The sequence below is a fragment of the Gadus morhua genome, chromosome 19 (genome assembly GCF_902167405.1).
Source record: "Gadus morhua chromosome 19, gadMor3.0, whole genome shotgun sequence".
NCBI lineage: Eukaryota > Metazoa > Chordata > Actinopteri > Gadiformes > Gadidae > Gadus > Gadus morhua.
The window spans coordinates 18,737,576-18,761,855 of record NC_044066.1 but is presented as its reverse complement, the minus strand read 5'-3'; the positions used below and the strand labels follow the sequence as shown (position 1 = coordinate 18,761,855).

At 46.5% G+C, this 24,280-nt stretch overlaps 2 protein-coding genes across 5 annotated transcripts in view; both read right to left on the bottom strand.

Annotated features, from left to right (window-relative positions):
• strip2 (striatin interacting protein 2) overlaps window positions 1–14,346 on the bottom strand; it is a 29,716-nt gene extending 15,370 nt beyond the window's left edge. For both annotated transcript variants that reach the window (XM_030341725.1, XM_030341726.1), the window contains exons 1-9: window positions 14,219–14,346; window positions 10,961–11,030; window positions 9,969–10,043; window positions 6,909–7,043; window positions 5,921–6,041; window positions 4,480–4,548; window positions 3,204–3,310; window positions 2,461–2,588; window positions 1,170–1,358 (exon numbers count right to left, since the gene is read on the bottom strand). In XM_030341725.1, the coding sequence (XP_030197585.1) occupies window positions 1,170–1,358; window positions 2,461–2,588; window positions 3,204–3,310; window positions 4,480–4,548; window positions 5,921–6,041; window positions 6,909–7,043; window positions 9,969–10,043; window positions 10,961–11,030; window positions 14,219–14,239 (915 nt within the window). In that variant the 5' untranslated portion in view covers window positions 14,240–14,346. The remainder of the gene's footprint in view (window positions 1–1,169; window positions 1,359–2,460; window positions 2,589–3,203; window positions 3,311–4,479; window positions 4,549–5,920; window positions 6,042–6,908; window positions 7,044–9,968; window positions 10,044–10,960; window positions 11,031–14,218) is intronic.
• Window positions 14,347–16,079: 1,733 nt separating this feature from the next.
• Window positions 16,080–24,280, bottom strand: part of ahcyl2b (adenosylhomocysteinase like 2b) — a 38,033-nt gene continuing 29,832 nt past the window's right edge. For 2 of the 3 annotated variants that reach the window (XM_030341418.1, XM_030341420.1), the window contains exons 12-17: window positions 22,194–22,288; window positions 21,533–21,631; window positions 20,768–20,836; window positions 20,243–20,321; window positions 19,218–19,338; window positions 16,080–18,749 (exon numbers count right to left, since the gene is read on the bottom strand). In XM_030341418.1, the coding sequence (XP_030197278.1) occupies window positions 18,743–18,749; window positions 19,218–19,338; window positions 20,243–20,321; window positions 20,768–20,836; window positions 21,533–21,631; window positions 22,194–22,288 (470 nt within the window). In that variant the 3' untranslated portion in view covers window positions 16,080–18,742. Of the gene's footprint in view, window positions 18,750–19,213; window positions 19,339–20,242; window positions 20,322–20,767; window positions 20,837–21,532; window positions 21,632–22,193; window positions 22,289–24,280 lie in introns of those variants that run through there. The other variant, XM_030341419.1, reaches the window with a different exon arrangement.

Sequence of the window (24,280 nt, the reverse complement as noted above, 5' to 3'; positions counted from 1 at the left end):
CTGCGTCGCAACCAACGGAGTAGCCCTGAGTTTCCAATAGTAGGAGAAGCTATGGAAATGTCCTAGTAGTAGCAAAGTGTGTGCAACTATAGGTTATTTGTCCATTATTGGTTACTGTACAAACATGCTGGTACAACATGGCATGTCTATTTCATTTCTTTCCCGCCAGATCCCACTAAATTCACACTGCCCCTTTAAGGATCGGTCTACCACAACTATTCCAGAAATAGCCTCTTTGGGATTGTGAATGCCACTTCATAGCCCAAGCTTCAGCTATAGAGTATTAGCGAGGTATCATGAACTACAGTTTGTACACAGAAGAAGAACAGAGTCTGAGGGGTTATTGTCACACACAAAAAAACAAGGCGGCTGTGCCATCTGTGGGACCAAGGTGTGTGTGTGTGTGTGTGTGTGTGTGTGTGTGTGTGTGTGTGTGTGTGTGTGTGTGTGTGTCTTCAATGTATCCATTAAGTTGTCAGCCAACGTCCAAATCGAGGATGCTTTTGCGTTTGCTTACGAGTGCGTGTTCGTAATATTTATAAATATATTCCTAAATATAACCAGCCTGTCTGAGATACAACTATGTGTGTCTGTGTGTGTGCTCATTGTATCCATTAGGTTGTCAGCCATCATAAGATAGGGAATCCTTGCATGCAGAGTCTTGGCATCTGCCATGAAGTGTGGATATTTCTGTTTGCTTACGCGTGTATACCGACTGATCATTTCCTAAATGTAACCAGCCTGTCTGAGATACAAGTACAAATCTGTGTGTGACTGCGTGTTAGTGTGCGCGTGTCTGTCTGTCTGTGTGTTTCTCTATGTGTGTGTGTGTTTCTCTGTGTGTTTTTCTCTATGTGTGTGTTTCTCTATGTGTGTGAGTGTGTGTGTGTGTGCATGCTTGCATGCATGTTTGTACGCATGTATGTATGCATGTACGTATGCGTGCACACATGTGTGTGTGCGCGTGTGTATGCATTTGTGTGTGCGTATATGTATGCGTGTGTGTATGCGTGTGTGTATGCGCGTATGCGTACGAATGTGTGTATGCGTGTGAATATACGTTTGCGTATGCGTGTAGGCGTGCGTGTACGTAGGCGTGTGCATATGCACGCTCATATGCGTGTGCGTACGTGTGTGTTCGCGCCCCCCTGCACCCCCCCCTCCCGTACCCTGCGGCTGCGCCGGCCCCTCTTCTGCTGCTGCTGCTGCTCGATGAGCTCCATGGCCGAGGCGGGGGGGGAGGCCGCCCGCATGGCGCGGACCACCCGGATGCTGTCCTCCGGCAGCGGGGGCAGCTGCAGGCGCTCCCGGCCACGCACCTTCATGGCCTGGAGCTCCTCGAAGCCCCCCAGGGTGAACTGGGACGGGGGGGGGACGGGGGCAAGGAAACTTTATTTATACAGCACTTCTCAAACACGAGCGAGACTCAAAGTGCTTCACGTAGGAACGTCGTCAACGGATGAAATAAAGTCATAAAATAAAAGAAAATAGTTGAAGTAAAAGAAAAAAAAAAGGCAGTGTATTTAAGATTTAGGAAAAACCTAAAGCAAACATACAATAAAATGAAGTAATAATATAAAATAGATACATAAAAGAAAATAAAGGCAAAGTAAAAAATTAATTATTGTAGAAAGTGCAATGTGTTTATGTTTTAGTGGAAAGCTAAAGCAGTCAAACAATAAAATGAAGTATAAAATAAAATAGATGCGTAAAAGTAAAATAAAGGCAAAGTTAATAAATGCATAATAGAATGTGCATGTATTTAAGATTCAGCAGAAAGCTAAAGCTAATAAGAGGACGCTTTATTGTCCCTTAGGGGAGGTTAAGGTGTTGGGCAGGTTTTACAGTTTGTTTTTGTTGGTATGTTATGAGTGCTCGTACAGCGACCTTGGGAGAAAGGTGCTATTTAAATATAGTAAATGTTCGGTAACGCTTTACAATAACGGGACATTAATTAACCATTGGTTAATATACAGTACTTAAAGCAGTAAGAAACATCAACTAACAATTAACTAATGGTCATTTAACAGTTAATTAGTATCTAGTATCTAATCTAGTAAAGCATTAACATTAGCTAATGCAATAATGTATGAAATTATAAACATAAGGTAAGGGTTAGACCTTATACTAAACCTTTTGAATAATGTATACATTATATACACCGTAGTTAATATGAACACCATTAGTAAAGGATAATATTAACACAAAAAAGATCTCAAACACTTGGACAGGATCACGTATTAAGACGTGCACGTATGTACGTGCACGTCTTGATACGCAATCCTGTACAAGGGTTTGAGTGCGTGCGTGCGTGCGTGCGTGCGTGCGTGCGTGCGTGCGTGCGTGCGTGCGTGCGTGCGTGCGTGCGTGCGTGCGTGCGTGCGTGCGTGCGTGCGTGCGGTGCGTGCGTGCGGTGCGTGCGTTCGGTGCGTGCGTGTCCGCTGCAGCAGTGCTCCTCACCAGAACAGTCTTCCAGAGCAGCAGCAGAACCTTCTTCATGGGGAAGTGCGGGGCGTTCATGCTGCAGAACTTGGTAACCATGGTGAAGAGGAGCAGAGCAAAGGGCTCCCCGCTGCACATGGGAGCGGCTGGGGAGACAGGCTGACGTGTTAGACAACACCGGCCACGTCCGTTCTCAACGAGGCCTCCGTGTGTCGCAGGCAGGGTAAGATCTGCCGACACCTTTTAGTCAACGCGATTTAAACTGGATTCAATGTAAATCGCCCGTCCCGACCTTGGGAGTACACGCACTGTTTCCCTCTGCAGAGCGAGAGGAACAGAGATCTGCACGGAAGGTTTTTAGAGGACAAGATGTTTCCGTTTTGCTTTTATCCAGATTCGGCGAGAGCAAAGGGCAAAAAACGTCACTTTGTTATCTGAAGTGAATGGATGCAGTTTTCAACAAGCAAGTCAGTGAAATTACTTCCCAGCCGAGGCCAGACCGATATCCATCGTGAAGTGTTCGCTCGAATAAATGGCTCGACTCACAACAAGCGCTCACAGGGCCAGGCTGATTCAACTTCAACGGAGACATTGAAGTGAAATGTCACGAAGGACCAAGTATGGTTTAGACATCTTGCTCAAGCTCCTACAGGATGGGCTGTCCGTGAGACTCGGGGGGGGGGGGGGGGGGGGGATTGAACCCAGTTACCTTTCCATTTCGGTATCCTGCTCATTGAACGCACACGCACACGCAAACACACCTAGCTCAATCCTGAAGGTCTCCCTGGCGGCGATCCACTCAGGTCTGTCGTCCTCCGTCTGAACGCGAATGTTCTCCACCATCAGATACATGATGCTCAGCAACACACTGCAGGGGACGGACACACACACACACACACACACGTTAATATGTGCCCAGCTCTCTGGGTGAGTATTTATGACATCTGGATGTGTGCCTATAATCCGGCTAATAGGGAAAGCTATTTGCTGAGGTGCAAACCTGCACACAGATAAGTAACTGCAATGCATTGATGTGGATACATTGGTTAACACACACACACACACACACACACACACACACACACACACACACACACACACACACACACACACACACACACACACACACACACACACACACACACACACACACACACACACACACACACGTTGAAAAATGACAGCTGTTGATTACCCTGATCAGCCAAGCCACTTGAAAGATGGAGAAGTCAGTGTAAAAATAAAAAATGATATGCTAGTTATCACTAGTGTGAGGCAGGTGGCGTTTTATGCTTCATACTCACAGAACAAACAAAAAGAATACCCAATTTTCCATCAGTAATTACATGAGAAGCTTGAATCCTGTTTTTAAGTGCCTCGAATTGGCAGCGCGCGCACCCTAGTTGACAGAGCACAGTAATCATTCCATTATGAAACCATCCAAAGAGAAAGTGACAGACTGTGAACGAGCGCCTCTCTGGAGGAGAATGAGCTTTTACTGGTGAAACACGGGCGTTCATCGCTATCCATCGGTGCAAATCAAAGAGCTGACAGCTCCGATTGGCTGCGTCTCATATGAAATGTCTCACAACGTACAGAGAATGGGGGTGGAGTGGATGAAAGAAAAAGGACGGGGTTTGACAGCCGTCAGGACACGTGGGCGGGAGGGAGGTCTTTTTTGTCTTCTGTTCCACTTCCCTTTGTAAATCCCTGGTACTTCACAGCTCACGTTGTGACCTCCTCTTCCTACAGATTATTGGGTTCATACTTATTTTTCCCTATTTTGGAATTTGTACACAGCTTAAATGTAAATGGCTGAAATGCAGAGCGACGTAAACAGAGAAAAGCGAGAGGCAACCAAATCAGAAAGAGAGGAGGAAAGAGGAAGACAAAGATAGACACAGAGAGGAAGGCAAAAAGAGAGACACAAAATTACAGAGACCCAGATAGACAGAGTAAGGCAGGGAGGAGGACAGGAAGTCCACTTTAGAAAGTGAAGGTAGGTCATTTAGGGAGAGGTGGGGGGGGGAGTCTCACCGGAGTTCTGTGCTGTCAGCGAGGGAGATGGCAGGTTTCCGCACCGCACTGCTGCACGCCTGGCTGTTACTGCAACACACACACACACACACACACACACACACACACACACACACACACACACACACACACACACACACACACACAGAGTTACATAATATTGTTTGTCACATTCACCCACACCCAACCATGTTTGTGGTTGTTTGTTTTGTCTCAAGGTCCCCGTTCTTGAAATAGCCACCATGCGCGTGTCCTCAGCTCAGTGTGTGTGTAGGGGCCTGATAAAGAGTGCCTGATACCAGAAGGCTACCAGGCCACATCAAATGCTAACAGGCTATCAAAACAAAAGGGGGTGAGACCAGTGCTTAGACGGGAGCCAGGGCAGCAGCAGCCTCCAAAGAATACCAAGCGGAACATTTTCATCAACCTGATAAGAGCTTCCTATTCTCATTCATTACATGGCAGTGGAAACACTCGCCACACATCCGCTACGTGTGTGTGTGTGTGTGGGGGGGGGGGGGGGGGGGGGATGCACAACCAGATGTCACACATGGAAGACACTAAGGCCTCGTCCACACAAAGCCGATTTTTTGGTGAAACCGCACAAGTCTTGTGCGTTTCGGCCGACCGTCCGGACGGAGCCGGCAAATCCGGCGCCCGAAACCGCACATTTCTGAAACCAACCTCGGAGGTGGTTTCAAATCTATCCGGACCTATGCGGTTTCGTGTAAGGATTTGTGTGGACGCCTGAAACGCAGACGATGACGTCATTAGCCCCCCACCTGCTGGGGGACGTCAGAGTTGCGTTGAATTTTTTATTCATTATTTTATTTGTAGCTTTAAATAAAAGGTGAAAAAAAAAAAGGTGAATGAAACAAGCCCCCACTCATCTTGGAGAAATTCTTCACCACAGATTTTTCATAAACACACGTTCAGTTACAGAATTTATTATTTGCTCACAAATAATAAAAGTGGCCGCGGCCCGGAACTCGCTGACCTAATGGCCGCCCACAGGCATGGCTAAAACCAGAGGTAGCTATGTCACACAAGCTAGACTAAGCTAGCATGCAATAGACATTAAGAACAGTTGTTAGCTTGCCGTGAGGTCACGCAATTCAGAATTTCTGCCTCAAAACTGTAACATCTAAGCATCAAAACACAATAATAAAAAATTATAAATTTAGTCTTTTTTGAATTGTATATATACATTGCTAGCATGGGTTTCCTAATCTAAAACCCCTAAACCCGGCAATATAGCTGTGTAAAGCAGTATATAGCTACACCTCTAGTTGAGCTAAACAAGACCATGACTGTATCTCCAAGTATGTAAAAGTAGGCGTGGCATGCTGTGGGCGGAGTCAACGGTGGGCGTGGCCATATGTGGGCGGAGCCACAAAGCCACTCATGTCATGTGCTGTGGACCGGCTCGTGTTCCACTCACTCTATCTCCATGTTGAGGAGTTCCAGCAGAGCGGTGAACACGCCCATGTGGTAGAGCAGGAAGACGTTGTGTCTGGCCCAGTAGAGGACGTCCACGTCTGAGTCGCACTCGTCGTACACACCTAGGGACACAGGGACACACACAGACACACACACCTTAAGAATATGTCACGCGTATCATGATATGGCAATAGGCGTGGAACTCTGTACAAGCCTACATAGGCTTTGCTCCCGCCTTGCACAAATGTTGTCATTTGTGCTAAACAAATAAACTCTAAACTCTAATAGCATACGTGCTGAATCTATGGTTAGTGTATTCACCAAGTGTTGTATCTTTTGCATCCATTATCAATTCACAATTTTTGACTTTTTTTTAAGTTGGCACATATACCCACGCTTGAAATCGCAATGTGTTCAATTGAGCCCCCATCTGTTAGTTAGCGGGAGACTTTAAAAAAAACAGCAAAACAAAGAGAGAGGTAATGGCCGGCTAGCATTATATATTTGTACAATATATCACTAGAGGGAAGTGATTTTATTTATGATATTATTGTAATCACCATCGATCAGCATTGACTACAGATATGGCCAGGTATTTTTAAGCTACGTGAAAGTTTACATTTTATACAATGCAGCTTTAAACTTAAAAAAGTCCTATATTATACCACCAGGTGTGCGTGTGATTAGCCGTTACAAGCTGTTTTGAAAAATCTGCCTCTTCTGCCATCACAAGTGGGTGTATCCACCTAGATGTTTGACGGATAGATGAGCAACGTCTGCTACAGTCCACTGGGTAGGCTGGTAGACTGATCTATCTAGCACACATCTAGGTCGACACGCCCACTTGTGATGTCAGAAGAGGCCGATTTTCCAAACAGCTTGTAACGGCTGATCACACTCACACCTGGGGTTAGAACCTGTCCCCTTTCAACTTAAATTTGAAAACAAACAAACTCCGACTCTGAGCGCCAGGAGCATGGAGGACGTACCCTGGGCCAGGTAGAGGATGGCGCGGGCCACCTTCAGCCTCTTGTCGCGGTCGGTCACCTCCAGGGCGTCCAGCAGCCTCATCACGTAGGCTCGCTGCTCCTCCACGCTCAGCTCCACCCACCTCCGCCCACGCACTGCGCACAAAGCACCACAAACAGGTCCATAAAACGAACGCACCACGTGATCGGGTTTCTTTTTTTTTTTTTTTACCGGGTCTCAGCCAGGCATGCATACACGTGACCGTGACCGTGACCAAGACACGCGCACACACACACACACACACACACACACACACACACACACACACACACACACACACACACACACACACACACACACACACACACACACACACACACTACTACTACTACTATTGGGTCAGTAAGAGTTGGTGAGCTTCCTCCACCTCCTTGGTCAAATGAATTGAGAGAGTTGGAGACTGTTTTGCAGTTTAGTAGTTGCTGGAGTGATCGACTACAACCTGAAAAGCTACTGGCAAAATGAACATATAGTTGTGTATTTAATATAGTCTTTTATAAAGAACAAATACAGTCACTTGAATACACTGTCTATAATAGTATTTTACCAAAAACGTGTAAACTGTCAATTTAAAATGAACATTGATAAAGAAAGGATGATAAAAGGTGTGACAGTTATTGTACTAAAAAGAAGGGAGAAAGAGCTAGAGAGAGCGAGCTATATATTTATAGATTGTCATCGGTCGGGGGCTAATTTCCTGTCCACCAGGATGAATGAATGCTGCTGTGGCCTTTATTTGGCCCCTTGTTAGAGTTTTAAACACGAGCACCATTCTCATGGGCATTTGTCCTGCAAATAACCCAGGCATCCCCTGGGGAAAGAGATGGGTCGTAATAGACTGTAGTCCACAAACAGTAGAAAACAGCCATAATAAAACCACCACCACCCAATAACACATGCATTTTATCCAGTGACTGAATTTAAAATTTGGCTTTGAACATAAACATAGCATAAACGTTTGCTGAAATAATGAGTACAATTCTGCTCTTTCCTTTTAAGATCTCGCCTTCTGTTATAAGAGTGCTGGTATGTGTTCAGCATAATTAAAGAAACACTATTGCTGTGTCTTTTGCATAATTGTATCGTTTGTTCCGGTTAATTAGGTTTCAGTGTATCGGTGTTATTTTGTATTTTCATCCATGTGTAGAATTGTAACATAATGTGTAACCTAACCAATGATATGCAATTCCTGAATTTTCTGAAAAAAACAACAACGATGCCCTTTGAGTAGTTTTGCAACCAAAATAAAGCAACCAAAATATTTGAAATAAAATAGAAGTTCTCTGTCCTCTCGCACTACAGAAGCAGTGTAATGTCAACCTGATCTCCAAATCCGTCCTCCCGCATGCGGCTGAACCGAGAGAGAGTGTTAAAATTAGCCAGCCTTGAGAGGACCAGTGATTTAGCTCAGCGGGGCACTGAGTGGGATGTGGAGACAGGCAGACAGGGAAGCAGGGAGACAGGGAGACAGGCAGACAGGGAGACGGGCAGACAGGCAGACGGGGAGACAGGCAGACAGGGAGACGGAGAGACAGGCAGACAGGCAGACAGGCAGACAGGGAGACAGGCAGACAGGGAGACAGGGAGACAGGGAGACAGGGAGACAGGGAGACAGGGAGACAGGCAGGCAGGGAAGCAGGGAGACAGGGAGACAGGCAGACAGGGAGACAGGCAGACAGGGAGACAGGCAGACAGGCAGACAGGCAGGCAGGCAGAGAAGCAGGGAAGCAGGGCGACAGGCAGACAGGGAAGCAGGGAGACAGGCAGACGGGGAAGCAGGGAGACAGACAGGGAGACAGACAGGGAGACAGACAGGGGGACAGGGAGAGAGGGAGACAGGCAGACAGACAGGCGGCCAGCCAGCAGTGGGTGTGGGTTGGGGACACACAGGGCTGCGATTGGGAATGCAGATGTGTTAAAACATAGACGAGGGTACTGCGTGGGGGCCATGATGCACACACACACACACACACACACACACACACACACACACACACACACACACACACACACACACACACACACACACACACACACACACACACACACACACACACACACACACCTCAGAGATTGAAAATAAGAACCCATGTTTTCCTTTTCTATCCTTCTGTCAAAGGAGCGATCCGTCTCCCACTAAGACTTCTAAACAAATAGCACAGGCTTAGCTTAGCCCAGGAGGTAGAGCAGGATGACTTGTGATAGGACGGTTGCTAGTTTGATCCCTGGCTGTCCCCTCCTGTGGTGGTGTCCCTGATTAAGACACCTCCCCTGAACTGCTCTCGACTAGCTGGCCGTCGCCTTGCATGGCTGACTGCGCCGTCTGTGTGTGAATGTGTGTACGAATGTTTGCAAGTCGCTTTGGATAAAAGAGTCTGCTAAATTCCCTGAATTTAAATGTAAAAAACATTCACTGAATATAATATCCTTGAACTTATGGTATTGTCACATACTGTACAATCATTTCATTCAATCCTTTTGATAATTGACATCAGCTGTGTTTCAACGATTAACAACTTAAACAAATGAGGTACCTTAACAGACCTAAACAGAACCTTAAGCTACCTGCCTAACTTCTGTTGTTGCATATTCCTGCTTCCCTTTGATCGGTGCATTTCCATAACAATTCAGTACTTTCTGCTCACTCCCCCCCTACACGCCCTATCTAACATAAAGTGTAGAAAATCTACTAATCTTAGTAGAAAAGACTGAGAAGGGAAAACGGTAGCGCTGACTATGTCAAAACGCAGAGTTCGCATTGCAATATATATATATTATATATATATATTCAGCTGATTCCAGCAGTAGTCATCGGCTGTTTGAATTAACACAGCAGATCCATGTACCGCAGTGAGGAAACAGGCAAGTTTGCAGATTTCTCACAACTCGCCAGTTCTCCCACACACACACACACACACACACACACACACACACACACACACACACACACACACACACACACACACTTGAGAATCAATAGTACGCATGAAGGTTATCCAGATAACATTCATTCGCACTACCTTGACTCTTGAAGTCCTCCTCAAAGTAGTCCTTGTTGAGGGCGAACTCCGGCTCCTCTGTGTAGCTGTAGAGCTCTGTGGGCGCACACACACACACACACACACACACACACACACACACTTTTGTGTTATTGTTTCATCAATCATTGTTTATTTAATCCAACCAATGGCTGAGGAGCCATTTCAGACTTGTCTTGCTTGTTTGATGAAGGCCTTAAAAACTACAAGAACAGTTGTTAAATGCATCGATCATAAAAATGAATTTGAGGTGGCATAATGAAAGCACCATAAGTCAAAGCAGGCTACACTTGTTTGTTTAAATCCTTTAAAACCTTTTTATACCACAAAATATATATCACTAGCTCTGGAATTGAGTCTTTGACTTCACAAATAAGCCGTTCAAGAGAGAGCTTTGGGCCCAATCCCATTTCTACCCCTTCCCTTTACCCCTTCCCCCTCCCCCTTGTTTTGAAGGGGTAAGGGGTAAAGGGAAGGGGTAGAAATGGGATTGGGCCTTAATGGCTTAGTGAAGGAGTGAGCGATGGGGTGTTATACATGGAACTGAACCCAACAGAACCAAAGGGACAGTTAGGGTCCGGTTGAGTTTAAAGACCCCCGTGACTCCAGAACATACATTCTGTATGCTCACAAGAGCACCTTTTTTAAAAGTTCCCATATTTTCCACACAAAATAGCAGGGCGTCACAGAAATCTGCATTAGAGTTGTGACGTATACATCACGCGATGCAGACACCGCAGTATGAATATTGAATCAAAATGATCCCAAGGAACATTATTATCCGTAGTGACATGACACCAATCTCAGCCAACGATGCGAAACCCATTGTCGTGTGTTTAGTCGCCACAATTGTCTGTAATTGGTGCAAAACCACATGACATTCAATCCGGAACATTCTCTCAGGGGTTTGAAGTCAACTGGAGCAGGAGGTCTTTGAGACCCCGTTTCACCCCCCGCGGGGGGTTTAAGCTGACCTGATAGCTCCGCTGGCAGCATGTCCATGTCCCCGTACTCAAACTCCAGATTGGGGGACTCCATGGAGCTCTGGAACCACAAACAAACATTACGGTCAGAGACGTAAGAACAGCATAGCCTCACATTTGTCGGCGGCCTTCCCCACAAGCATTTCTATGCACTGCACTGCACACCCATCGGCAGGCACCATGAATTAATGTCAATGTTCATGAATGAATGAATGGCAATGTATATCGCAGTATAGCTAAAGATGCCCGCGTGTTTCACCAGCAAAGTGTGCTATAACTCTCACACACACCCATCTGTTAACATGCAACCACAGTGTGCGCGCGTGCGCGCGTGCGCGTGTGCGTGTGCGTGTGCGCGTGTGTGTGTAAGCAGCCAATCAGCAACAAGCACTTACAATTTATTTACATTACGTTCACCCCTTTACATTAGCCGACACTGATTACTCTGCGAGTGTGGACGGGGGGGGTGATGCTATGAATCCACACCCCCCCTCCCCCCACTGTGGCTGTTACTGTCCTATAGAAAGAGATGAGCGTGTGCAGAGTGTGACAGAGACAGACTGTCTGTCTGTCTGTCTGTCTGTCTGTCTGTCCCGATGTTCCAGTGACTTAGCATCAGTGGTGAACAGTGGATGTCACCGACATCATTTTAACATGGGTCATCGGGACTGGAAAAGCCTTGTACTTAAAATACATGCGCACACACACACACACCATATGACTGCCCCCCCCCCCCCCCCACACACACACACGTCAAAGGATTCCTTCTTCTAAACATTCACAACAAAAGCGCGGTGTCCAGAATAGACGATGTCACCAAGCAGAGCGGCGCAGACAGTCGATGAAACACACACACACACACACACACACACACACACACACACACACACACACACACACACACACACACACACACACACACACACACACACACACACACACACACACACACACACACACACACACTTTTGATTTAGGGGTTAAACAGCCTTGAAGGGCGACCCACTCTCGTCTCATTGGAGATCCACCAACAAGTTTAGTGACGGCCGATTGATCTGCTCTGACGTTGGCAGACTTCCCCGTTGTCTAAGTGTTGTTGAACACAGACGAGATAAGAAGTGGCCTTGGCGTTGTGAGAACAGGTTTTTTTCCTACTTCCTAGGACATCCCGAGTTACACTAGGAACAACAATTCTCCACCTTTTCTGTCAGCGCAAGTGTGCCCTTTCAAAATGTACCATTAAAAAAATTAGTTACACACAAACACACACACACACACACACACACACACACACACACACACACACACACACACACACACACACACACACACACACACACACACACACACACACACACACACACACACACACACACACACACACACACACGCCAGGAGAAAGATGGATATCCATAACCCATTTCACATTTAAAGAGAGATATGCTCATATCAACAAACATTATCCAGGGACTAGGGTCGAATGACAATTATAGAGAATAGCGAAGGGAAAGCTATTTCTAGAGCCCTTTTTAATTAAAGCTACAGTGAGAGTCCCGTGGATAAATAAAGCACCATCATTTTCCGTCCGGCAGAAGCCCATGGGAACGTCTTCCTGGACAGTGAGACCGAGATCACACAGCGGAAGTCACAGTGAATTGTGCCAAGGAACATCCCATAATAACAACAAGCATCAGAGTTATAAGCAGGCTGTCTTCACACAGATAGGCAGGGGTAAAAAAGAAAGACCCTCAAAATCAAAGTTTAAACTTGATGGAATTAGAGTTTGAGGGTTTACCTCAGACAGTGAACGTGAGGGTTTACCTCAGACAGTGAACGTGAGGATTTACCTCAGACAGTGAACGTGAGGGTTTACCTCAGACAGTGAACGTGAGGGTTTACCTCAGACAGTGAACGTGAGGGTTTGTGGGCTCATGCGTTGTGGAAGTCTCATAACGTGTGTTGAAGGTTTGGTGCACGACAGTGTGGTGGTGGATGTCAGAGACTCTGATTTAGTTTAAAGTTCAACTTTGAATTACGGACTAAAGGGCACATATTTCAGTCCTCTTCCCCTCTTCTCTCCCTATCTTCCTTAAATCCTTCAAGCATCGCACTCTTTTTCCATAAACAAACCAAAGGCAACACAAATGCCTTGCATGGTAACCTATCTGACAATGAATCCCATTTTAATTCAGATTCTGAATTGGATGTCTGTCCGTCCTCTCCCCCCCGCCCCCCATCCTGACGTCTCCAGCATCTCCTCTTTCAGCACCCGACCAATGAACTCTTGGCCGGACGCCAACTGCCAAGCTAACGTCTGCTGACCCACTCCGCCCCCCACCCACCCCCCCCTCACCCACCCTCCAGCCCGGTATCGGTATACACACAAGGAGTGGGCACGGTTTCAACACACACATGACCCCCGCTCTGCACCACTCGACAACAACGGAATAAAAACGCCTGGCCGTTTTGAAATCGGTTTACCAGTGGTGCGCGTGCACACGCGCGCACACACACGCACACACACACACACACACACACAAAATTGACTAAGCATTTTGCCTCAGGTGGTCTTGACTGCGCAAAAGAAGAAACCTTCCCCTTATTTATTAATAGGCTTTGGATGATTACAGTATATTAATGGCACTGGTCTCATTTCCCATGTTACAGTGTGCCGTTCCAAACCACCCCCCACTGCACGCTTTGGTTTTGGGGGAGAACAGCCTACGTGTTGATCCAGTAATAACCACAGCTATTCCAAGAACCAATGACAATGTCTTTAAAAAGCAATACGTTTAAAATTGGCTTCAGGGCACAAACGGCTGTGAGAACAGACAAGACAAGACAGCCACAAGCAGAACCGATCTGCATATCCCCCACCACCACCACGTTTAGGAACCATCGGCCGGCTTACTAGAGAGTTATTTATAGGCGCCGGGACGACACTGGCGCTGGGGCCAAAATAACAACCCGGTGTGTGACTGGCGACATGCGCTCCAGCCAGGGGAGAAAAGAGCACATGCAGCCCAGGTCGAGATCTCTCTGACCGGCATCCACCGTGATGGCAGCCCGCTAAACGACCCATAGTAGTAGCGCTCATACACCGAAACCGACGCACAGGTGCCGCCGTGTGGATGCCTTTTTTTTTTTAATCCTCCTAGAAAACCGCGGATAATTAAAGCATACTGTATGGATGTCCCCTACAGTGCTACGGCTGTCATTGCGGAGGGTTAGCAGTTAATAATACCATACCTCCATTTCGTCTGCCTGCATCCTTGGGAGTTGTTGTCGGCTCACATACGCTCGTGTTGGGGGGGGGGGGTGCTGCACAACCTCTGCCGTCGTCGTCCTAATTGGAATCGACTCGAGAAGATTTCCAAGTTGAGAATGCACACCACGGCCGCTGTGATTGGTCGCCACTGCGCCAGAGAGGGCGGGGTAAGGGCCAGGCTGGGCGGGGGATTGGTCCACCGCTGGATGCGACGCGTCAGCTGATCCGTGGAGTAGCGCTCCCTAATGTCAATAGATGAATCAATGTCAGAGGGCAAGGGCAAGAAATATGGCTGTTATTCATGCGATGAGACGACGTGAAAACACTATGGTGATTATAGAACGACGTAGCTGTTAAGCATTCAGCAGTGGTGGCCTCTTGTTGAAGCTGTGCCACCCGCCATTTCCCAACGCAACCTTATTGTGCATGGTAGCCTACTTGGGGCTAATTAGATATTGAAGACATCTAACGTAAATAACATAGATTAATCGGATGAGTCGTGATTTACAAATTGCCCCATGGGGCAACATTTTAAATCCGTGACACAGGGCAGATGTTTTCCACCATACCCCGGCTGCTTAAATGTGCAGGTATAACTGTTCTCCAGGACCCCTAGAGAACAGTCTTTACCCCCCTCCACTTAATTGACTTGACTAATTGATTATCTATGGTGTGTGAAGAGCGAGATTGTGTGCGTGTGTGTTTGATCTTTCTTCGCTTTGGATAAAAGCGCCTCTTTAATGCCTGAAATGTAAATGTAAGTATCCTTGGATTGTAAAGTTGAGATCTGCTTTGACCACTTTTCACACAACATAGGGGAATATAAGTGAACTTGACCTCACAGTCAATTGCTCAAGATTGCCTAGTTGAGCCTGCTGTCGCTGGGAACCCAGTACCTTTCAAACCTGTCCCCATATCCACACGTTAGGGTGATGGCTCCGATGCGAGGACTTTGACTGCGTGTTTCGTGACTTGTTAATGTTTGTGTGGTCAGATCCCAGTTAAAGGCAGTTATGGCATGTCTTCATGTAAGGTCATGTGGGCTCCGAACCGAAGCCAACCAATGAGCCCTTGGAGAGTGAACAATTTCACATCGTCTCCACATTCAGTGATTTAGCCCAAAGTGACTTATCTGGTGAGGTTGAAAAATAAGTGTTTTAATGATCTTTCACATTGAAAATGTAAGAGTCGTGAATCGAAATACTATGAGTGTACCAAAATGGGTACCATCTACTCATCCCTTCGTCATATTAATCAAAGCCTTCTCAGTGTGTGTGCTTTGGGGACATGAATAATGTATTGAAAAGATGCATACCGTGATCGTAATGGTGTCAAGTAAAGGAATTGGGACAAGCATTAGCCTGTGTGTGTGTGTGTGTGTGTGTGTGTGTGCGTGTGTGTGTGTAAAGCTTACACCACCACTCAGTGCTTGTTTACTTAAAGTCTAAATGGTGTTTAATGTCTCCACAATAAATTGATACGTTTATACGGCCAAATAACTGGTCTCACATCCCTAGTTGGAGTGCCATAGCTTCAGGGGTGTGTGTGTGTGGGGGGGGGGGCTGGATGAGGTCATTGTAGTGATGATATACACTGACAGCTGCATGTGAAGTCACACCCTTACCACACACACACACACGCAGAGAAAAATAAAATTTTATGAGGATCAATCTCATTCCACTTACAATTAAACTAATTGTATTATAAACATAAGTATAGTTCGCATGGATCATATTGGCTTGTAGGAAAATGTAGAGCCTTCCACTTTCTACCTCTGACAGGAAAACTGACAGTGTTAACATTTGCCGCTAACATATGACGTCAACAAATCACACAGACGGGTACAATTTTTACATTTTTATTCATTTTAGATTACAGGGTTTTTGTATGTTTTATTATTGCTCATCATCTAGATTGATCACTTGAAATATTTTAAATGTATGTTTTCTTGAGACAGCAAGTTTTTGGAGATTACCTTCCAGTTTTGTAGCCTACTTTGGAGGATTTTCGACAAATAAATACAAGGTGATTCTGCTCTCATTCTTACACTTTACAGGTTGTGGTGTGTGTATATCTTATATATTTCTATATATATATAATATATTTCTATACACAATGCTGGTGTCTTTCCCCCTGGTTACACCCCAATGGATCAATCAACCCCCGAACCCCACCCCCAAAGGGTCTACTGGGTCCTCAGAGAACTGGCCACAAAGCAGGTGTTCTACAAAACAAGAGACGTTAAGACTCACAACGGACTGACGGACAGACCAGCTCCCAGACCAAAAGAAAAAAAATACTATTTTTACTTGAACGAATGGTGAATTCTATAACCGTTAACGCAATCAGTCCATGAAAGAAAACAACGGAAATATCGAAAAACGTAAATGATCAATTATCAGACGAACTCTCGTTAAGAGTTCCTTAATGAGGAACCTTGATGGGGAGGGGGGGGGAGTCTGATTGGCATAAATGAGGGGCGGTTCTACAGGAAGCACGGAAATATGGGACACCTTATATGGCGTTAAGGGGGCAAGGCCTTGGTATAAACGTGGTGTACGGGAGTGCAAGGTCGCCTCTGTGCACTTTTTTTCACAGTGTTGCATTTTCTGAAATTCCACTTAATTTCATGTCTCCTTTTTTTCTCGGATATCACATAAGAAAACTGGCGATACAGTAATGTGTGTAAAGGGGTCAGAAGATATTTCAGACTCCTGTAAACTTATTGAAATGATCGCTAACCATAACTTCTTTTGGGTTCACCTTTTGGTCTATGTTCGTTTGTACATGGTTATAGACCGGCGTTTTTCGGAAAGCAAGTGAGCCGTGGACAAGGGCTTCGAAAAAAGACGTTATCACCGTTGATTACAATAGTCAAGAATTTATACTTAAATTCCCTCACTACAACCACACACACAAACTCTGACTTCATGTGGGATTGAAAAGATGACTTGGAATAGAGTTAACACCTGCATGAGTGTGTTTGTCATTTCATGGCCTCTATTACACACAACCCCATGACCAGCGGTACAAATACAAGTTTATCATCGTATAGTATATTGACGGTACTATACTCTTTTTAAACAAAGCCCATCTAAAGGGTATCAATTTGAAGTACCACACTGGCAGAAAATCTTGGTACAATTGTCATCAATCTCTCCTTCTTTCCCTCTCGTAATATTCTCTGTCACAGTATTGGAAATGAGTGTTACATTTATTACACATAGAATTATCATAGAACATTTAAATTGCTTATCTTTATAATGACATAGAAGTAGAATTTTTTTAAAGGTAACAATATTGGATGACGAAAGGAAAAGCAAAACAAAAAGAAAATGATCTTTAAAAAAAATTGTAATTTCTATATAAATATCTAAATATATACCCCATTGTAATGATCTTGCATCCTGCATGCTTCTAATACAGTTTAATAATGCTTGGTAAGAAGGGATAAAAGTTCCCTGTGTTAAAAAAACAAACAAAGAAAAACGAAAAAATAATAATTTAAACGCTTAGTTTTAATCACTTCAACACTGGCATCAACTGAGCATTTGGGAAGGGGAGAAATTGAAAGAACCAATCACAAAAGCCTTTGAGGTTGAGTGACAGATGAACGCAGGACCACCTGAACAAAAAGGGGTCAGCAATTTTCCAGTCATTCTGGATCGCTCTAAAAGCAAATGACAAGAGAACGCGTACAAAAAGAGAAATCAACCGAAATGACCAACAGTAAATCTCAATGAAATTATCAAATAAAAAAGGACAGATATGATTGGACCCTGAGATCCCACATAAGCCCGCCCATTGAGTTAAGCCCCACCCCTCCCTGTATCACAAGAGAATTCAAACAAAATCACGAGTACAAAATCAAGGTGAGAAAATAAACGACAATAAACTGAAATCTCGAGAGGGTCTCTTCATCCTCCACAGAATATAAATCAACGTTTAAGCTTTTTTTTCCTCTTCATTGTCATTAAATTCATCCAACTAAAAGATCTTAAAAATAACGGGACAATGAGGGAGTATATTCGAAAGGGCTCACTAAGACTTGACACACGTATGTTTGAGACGTGAAGAGATTGAATAAACTGATCTGAGGGGTATGGTGGTGGGGGGGGGGGGGGGGGGGGGGGGGGGGGGGTATGGTGTGAGTTGGGGCGGGGAAGGGAGGGGGGCTGGTCGAGGGTGGTCTATATCATCTGGAGCAGCTTTGACAAGGGTTCCTGTAATCGTCTAGTGTAAATAAATAGTATGACGGCGGAAAAGCGGTAAAATAATCCAGCCTCGTCCACCCTCCCTCTGCTCATTACAAATCTCTCACGGTACCCCCCCCTCCCCCCTCTCCGCAAAGCACACACACACACACACACACACACACACACCTCCCCTTGTGTGTGTGTGTGTGTGTGTAAACTTTGTTCTCCTCTTCCTCCTCCTCCTCCTCCTCTCTGGCTCGGTGCGATTCGTCGAGTATCTGCGTTTCCTCGGTTCTGCGTCGCCGTCGTCTAATACCTGAGGAGGACGAATGAGTCAGTTAGCGTATAATTAAATGTCAGACACGGTGGGTGGGGGGGGTCTTCTGAGGGTTAATGGGACAACAGCTTAACGCGGAACACAAGTACTTAAATGTAACTTTAAATAGAACAAACATTTCCACATCCAGTGCGCCCCAGAACTTTAAAAACAGATTTGTAAAGTCTCTTTACATTTATTTTTAATGAATGATAATATGGTGTAAAGTTCACAACAAGGCGGTTTTCCTCTGCTATGAAAGACGAGAATTAAAACACACATTCTTACAAACGTCACGCTTCCCAAATGCAAATTCAAGCGCAGGGCACGAGGCCACTAAAAGACGTGAACGTGTCCTGGTTCTCCATCATTTGCGTTTCCTTGTGTTTCGCGTGGACAGAATGAGAGCGGGCTCCAGTCGGGCCGACGTGCCGACTCTGATTGGCTGTGGGTGCGAGGCGGTCTCACCTGTAGTAGTTTGGTTTGAAGGGGCCGTTCTTGTTCAGGCCCAGGTACTTCGCCTGCTCGTCACTCAGCTCCGTCAGATGGGCGTCAAAGGTGGGGAGGTGAAGGCTGGCCACGTACTCATCTGGACGGGGGGGGGGTAGGAGAGGAGAGAAGGAGGCAAGGAATGAGGACAGGAAGGGAGCACGGACAAACGGCAGGAACGACGATAAGAACCATCAAACAAAATGAGTAACCAAGAACAAACAAAGAGAATGAATAAACGATTGCTCCATTATGTGGCTATGAGCAGGCAGGAATCCATTCCTTATTGCATCAGCTGAAGCAGTCTCGACCAAATTCAATCGTCTCTCACGGTGGTATCTGTAATGCGGCTTGTGATGGCAGAGCATGCATTGTTTATTGAGCATCTCTTCACTCCCAATGCCTCTCAACTTAAGACAATCGTATTTATACAGCCCTTAATCAGTTAGTCTCAAAGGGCTTGAGACTGCGGCAATCATCATCATCTCCTTTTCGTTTGAAACCTTCAACCTGATCCTCATCAAATGCTTTTAACGTCTTCCTCTGTTGCACAACTCTCCCTCTCTGCTTCCTTCCCACTCGGTCCTGGCCCTGCAAACCGCTGCCGCAGACAGCAACAGTCTTTGACAGGGTGACCTACTTTTGACTGTCTCCCTCTGTCTCTCCCCCTGTTCCTCCCCGTCTCTCTCTCCCCCGCTCTCGTTCCCTCGCCCGCTGTGCTTCCCCCCCCCCCCCCCCCTCCCTCTCCCTCGAGGAGGGGCGACTGACAAACAAAGTGACCGCCAGACTACCGGTAATGTGGAAGTAAACACAAGTCACGGTTCAAAACAGGTTCCTCTCAGATGGGTTGGATGTATTATAGATGATGGCCCCAAATAGAGCTGCATGAGTCTGAGGCACTGTGACTGAACGCATCAAGGGAGGGAGGGAGGGAGGGAGGGCATCTCTAAAGGGTTGGTTTAACCAGTAAGGAAGTGAGCGGTGAGAACAGGAAGTTGTCTTACCCATCTTCTTGGGGAGCAGGTACACATCCTGTTTGTAGCGACCCTCAGGAGCGTTGTACAGCTCTATCAGAGCCAGGGCCTGAGAGACAGACAGGCAGACAGACAGGAGTCAGACAGTGAGACAGACACACAGACAGGAGACAGACAGACAGACAGGAGTCAGACAGTGAGACAGAGAGACAGACAGACAGACAGTCAGACAGAGACAGACAGGCAGACAGACAGGCAGTTAGACAGTCACACGGACAGAGACGGACAGAGTTCAACAAGATAACCATCTTGTTTCGAGTGCAGTCGCGGCACTACTCAAATGCCATGACTACACAAACATTAAATCTCATTGAAAGAAAGACATTTGACCCAGAGGACGATTGAATGCAATCAGCCAACGCTCTGCTCTTACTGATAACACATCAAATGTTTGTATTGAATTAGAGAAATAAACAGACGACTGATGTTTGACTGTCAAGGCAAGTGATTGGATCACAGCACGCCGCTGGCGCCCGTCCCTGATTGGCTGTTTACCTGGGTGGTGGCGGTGATGGAGAGCACAAAGGTGGGGACGGTGGAACAGCTGAGGTTCAGCAGGCGGCCCTGAAGAGAACGAGGGGGGGGAGGGAGATTAACGCCAAGAGACACACACACACACACACACACACACACACACACACACACACACACACACACACACACACACACACACACACACACACACACACACACACACACACACACCCTGTATGTATAGAGGTGTATCAGTGTGTGTGTGGGAGTGGAGATACTGGGAAGCCAATAGTCAACTGGTTATGTGGTGGTGCATTGCAGTGGAGTGCATTGGGCCCGAGCAAACGTTCCCCGTAGTTGGTATGTGAAGCAGAAACCGGCTGCAGATAAAGGTGTGAGGGGGGGGTGTGAGGGGGGGAGGGGGGAGTCGGTGAGAATAAACAACAATAACCGGTTGTGCGCTTGTCACCAAAGGAACAATGCAGAACAGATTCTTTGTACTTCCTCTGAATGCATACACTCCCCCACACACACACACACACGCACACACACGCACACCTCATTTCTGTAGTAATTTATTGTTATTTACGTTAACATTATGAGGAACCACTAACATCATGATTGAAGTGGAGTGAGACTGTGTGACTTCGTGACTTCGTGACTGTGTGACTGTATGACTTCGTGACTGTGTGACTGTGTGACTGTGTGAGTGAGTGAGTGAGTGAGTGAGACTGTTTGAGTGATCGAGTGATCGAGTGACCGAGTGTGAGAGTGAGTGAGCGTTACCTCTGCCAGGAGGACTATCCTCTTGCCGTCGGGCCAGATGACGTGGTCCACCTGGGAACGCACTCGCTCCCAGGTGAGCTCTGGTGTCCGCAGGCTCGCCTGGAAGCACATCATCATCATCATCATCATCATCACCATCATCATCATCACCACCATCACCACCATCACCAACGATGCTGATTGTTTGTTTGTTGCATTTTGAGTACTACATTTGTAAGTGCTAAATGGCCAAAGTTTCGCTGGTAATGATCGTCTCTGTTGAAACCATATGACATCTGTTTCAAGTATAGGCCTCACTGCGTTGGTTGAATAAACTAGCTGGTAGTACTAGTACTAGTTGGGGAAAACCGACTCTGGTCGGCGTTATTTTGACGCTAAACCGAGCCGTACTCCGTAACGTCGGCCATTAATTGTTTGCAAACATTGGAGAGCTCACAGTCACCGTGACAACGGCAGACCATCCTCCACAACCCCAAGGTTACGATTCGGCTGCCGTCAAGCTGTCGGCGGTCACCATGGGAACACGTTGGCCAGCACGTGCTTCTCACTCACACACACACACACACACACACACACACACACGCGAAGGAATGCAGCACTAGTGTGAGGAGGAACTCACACACACACACACACACACACACTATGAAGGTCAGGGACTGACCACATCGATCTCGGTGTTGGAGTGGCCCATGTTGCAGACGATGCAGCCGTTCTTCATGCGGTCCAGATACTCCCTGACCACCACGTTCTTGTTCCCTGCAGAAGAAGAACGTCACAGGCCGGTGAAATGATGCACAATGAGAGATGCATCGTCACGCACAATCGACCGTCTCTGAGTCACCACTACCCAGAAGAGTGAGCGATCACTCACACGAGAAACCAGGGAGGGTGAGGGGGGATTTCGGCTGCTAGTAAACATTAAAAAACTTGAGAAAAAACTGTCAACCAAATTTCAGCACTGCCCTTTCGTATCCCTAAATATTACTTTAATCACTTTGCTGAACTAGGGGTTAATTCATTTGATCTGAGGGAGTGTTGCCTGATTTAACCAAGTAGGGTGGGTGTGGGGGTACAGTGTGGGGGGGGGGGGGGGGGGGGCATTACTTATCTTAACCAGAGGGGGGGCCTGGCAAAGAAGTTTGGGAACTAATGAGTTAAAGAATGAAGAAAGGAAAAAGTTGAAAGGAAGAAATGAAGAACAGTGATGGATGGGGGAGGGGTGGGGGTCATTCAATTAAACAACATTAATACGACAGGATAATACGCGGCATTAACAACTGCACCCAGCAGGGATTAAACTAATCCAACAGAACAGCATCCAGGCCGCTTTAGTAGAAGTAGTTTCTGTTTCCCACGGAGACTTCTACTAATGTACTTTTTAAACGGGACGCAGCAAGAAACTTATTTAAGGTAGATTGAACAATCTTCTGACATGGGCTTGTATAAAACGTATGCATTATTACCCAGGCCCATCACAATAAAGCTACGCAGTTTAATTTGAAGTATTCGGAAATATGAAGCAGATACTGAGTAAAAAACGAACTAAAACTGACAAACTTGTCTGGGCTCTGCTGTTGGATGTCATTCACCACGACTCCAACGAGTGCGAGTTCCACCACAATGCAATCTACTTAATGACCTGGGTGCCTCTCTAATCACTCGTTTGAAAAGGAAAATAACACATTCAACTAATGAGTCGTTTGACTCCCACTCTGATACACTTGTTTAAACCCTGCCTAATGAGGTGACTTTGAAAACCTCTGCGTTGGCTTTCATTAAATTCCTTTACAAGAAACGGATATTAAATACATCCAATAAAACATCGAGTCCCTCTGGTGCGACTCAATTGGGCGTATACTCGTATTTAACAGCAGGTAACTCGCCGCGTGTGCAATAGTATTCGATACGTGAAGTGTGAACGGCCGCCGTCGGATCCGCCATGTCGAGCTTGAGCAGCTACGTTAGCACATAGCCAATACACTAGCTCAAGCTCCGGTGGCGTTAGCGGCTAATGTAGCGTATAGCTCCGCCCCTTCCCGAGGGGACCTAGCGGGCTGTTAGAGTGGTGAGTAACGAGAGACTGAGAGCGCCTCTGTCCCAGTTAGGGGCTCCGGGCTCGGGGACGGGTCCCACGGCGCGCCACTACAGAGCTGGAGTAATGGAGCGCTAGGGGCCCGGCGCGGACACACTGCCCGGGCCGGGGCGGGCCGGGGACGGGCGTTTAACACCAGCGCCGGGGCCTGATGGAGGACCGCTGTGAAGCATCTGCTGCCCCATTAACTGGGAGCTCGGATCAGGGTTTGATGGGTTTTAAAGTAACCCCCCCCCCCCCCCCCCACACACACACACACACACAGAGAGGCTTCATTGAAGCGCTGTTGGATGCATTAGTGACTGAACTACGCTTTTTGGTAAAAGACAGCGACGGAGACATTCGTCAATATAAAGACCTTTAAAGATATATTTTCCTTAGAGCTGAGCAACATAGTGAGGGACAAAGAGGCTGAGGGAGGGGTTGAGGAGGGAGGGTCGAGTGACAGACAGACAGAGAGATTGGTGAGTGACAGACAGAGAGATTGGTGAGTGACAGACAGACAGACAGAGAGATTGGTGAGTGACAGACAGACAGAGAGATTGGTGAGTGACAGACAGACAGACAGAGTGCTGACAGACAGACAGACAGAGTGGTGACAGACAGACAGACAGACAGACAGAGTGCTGACAGACAGACAGACAGAGAGATTGGTG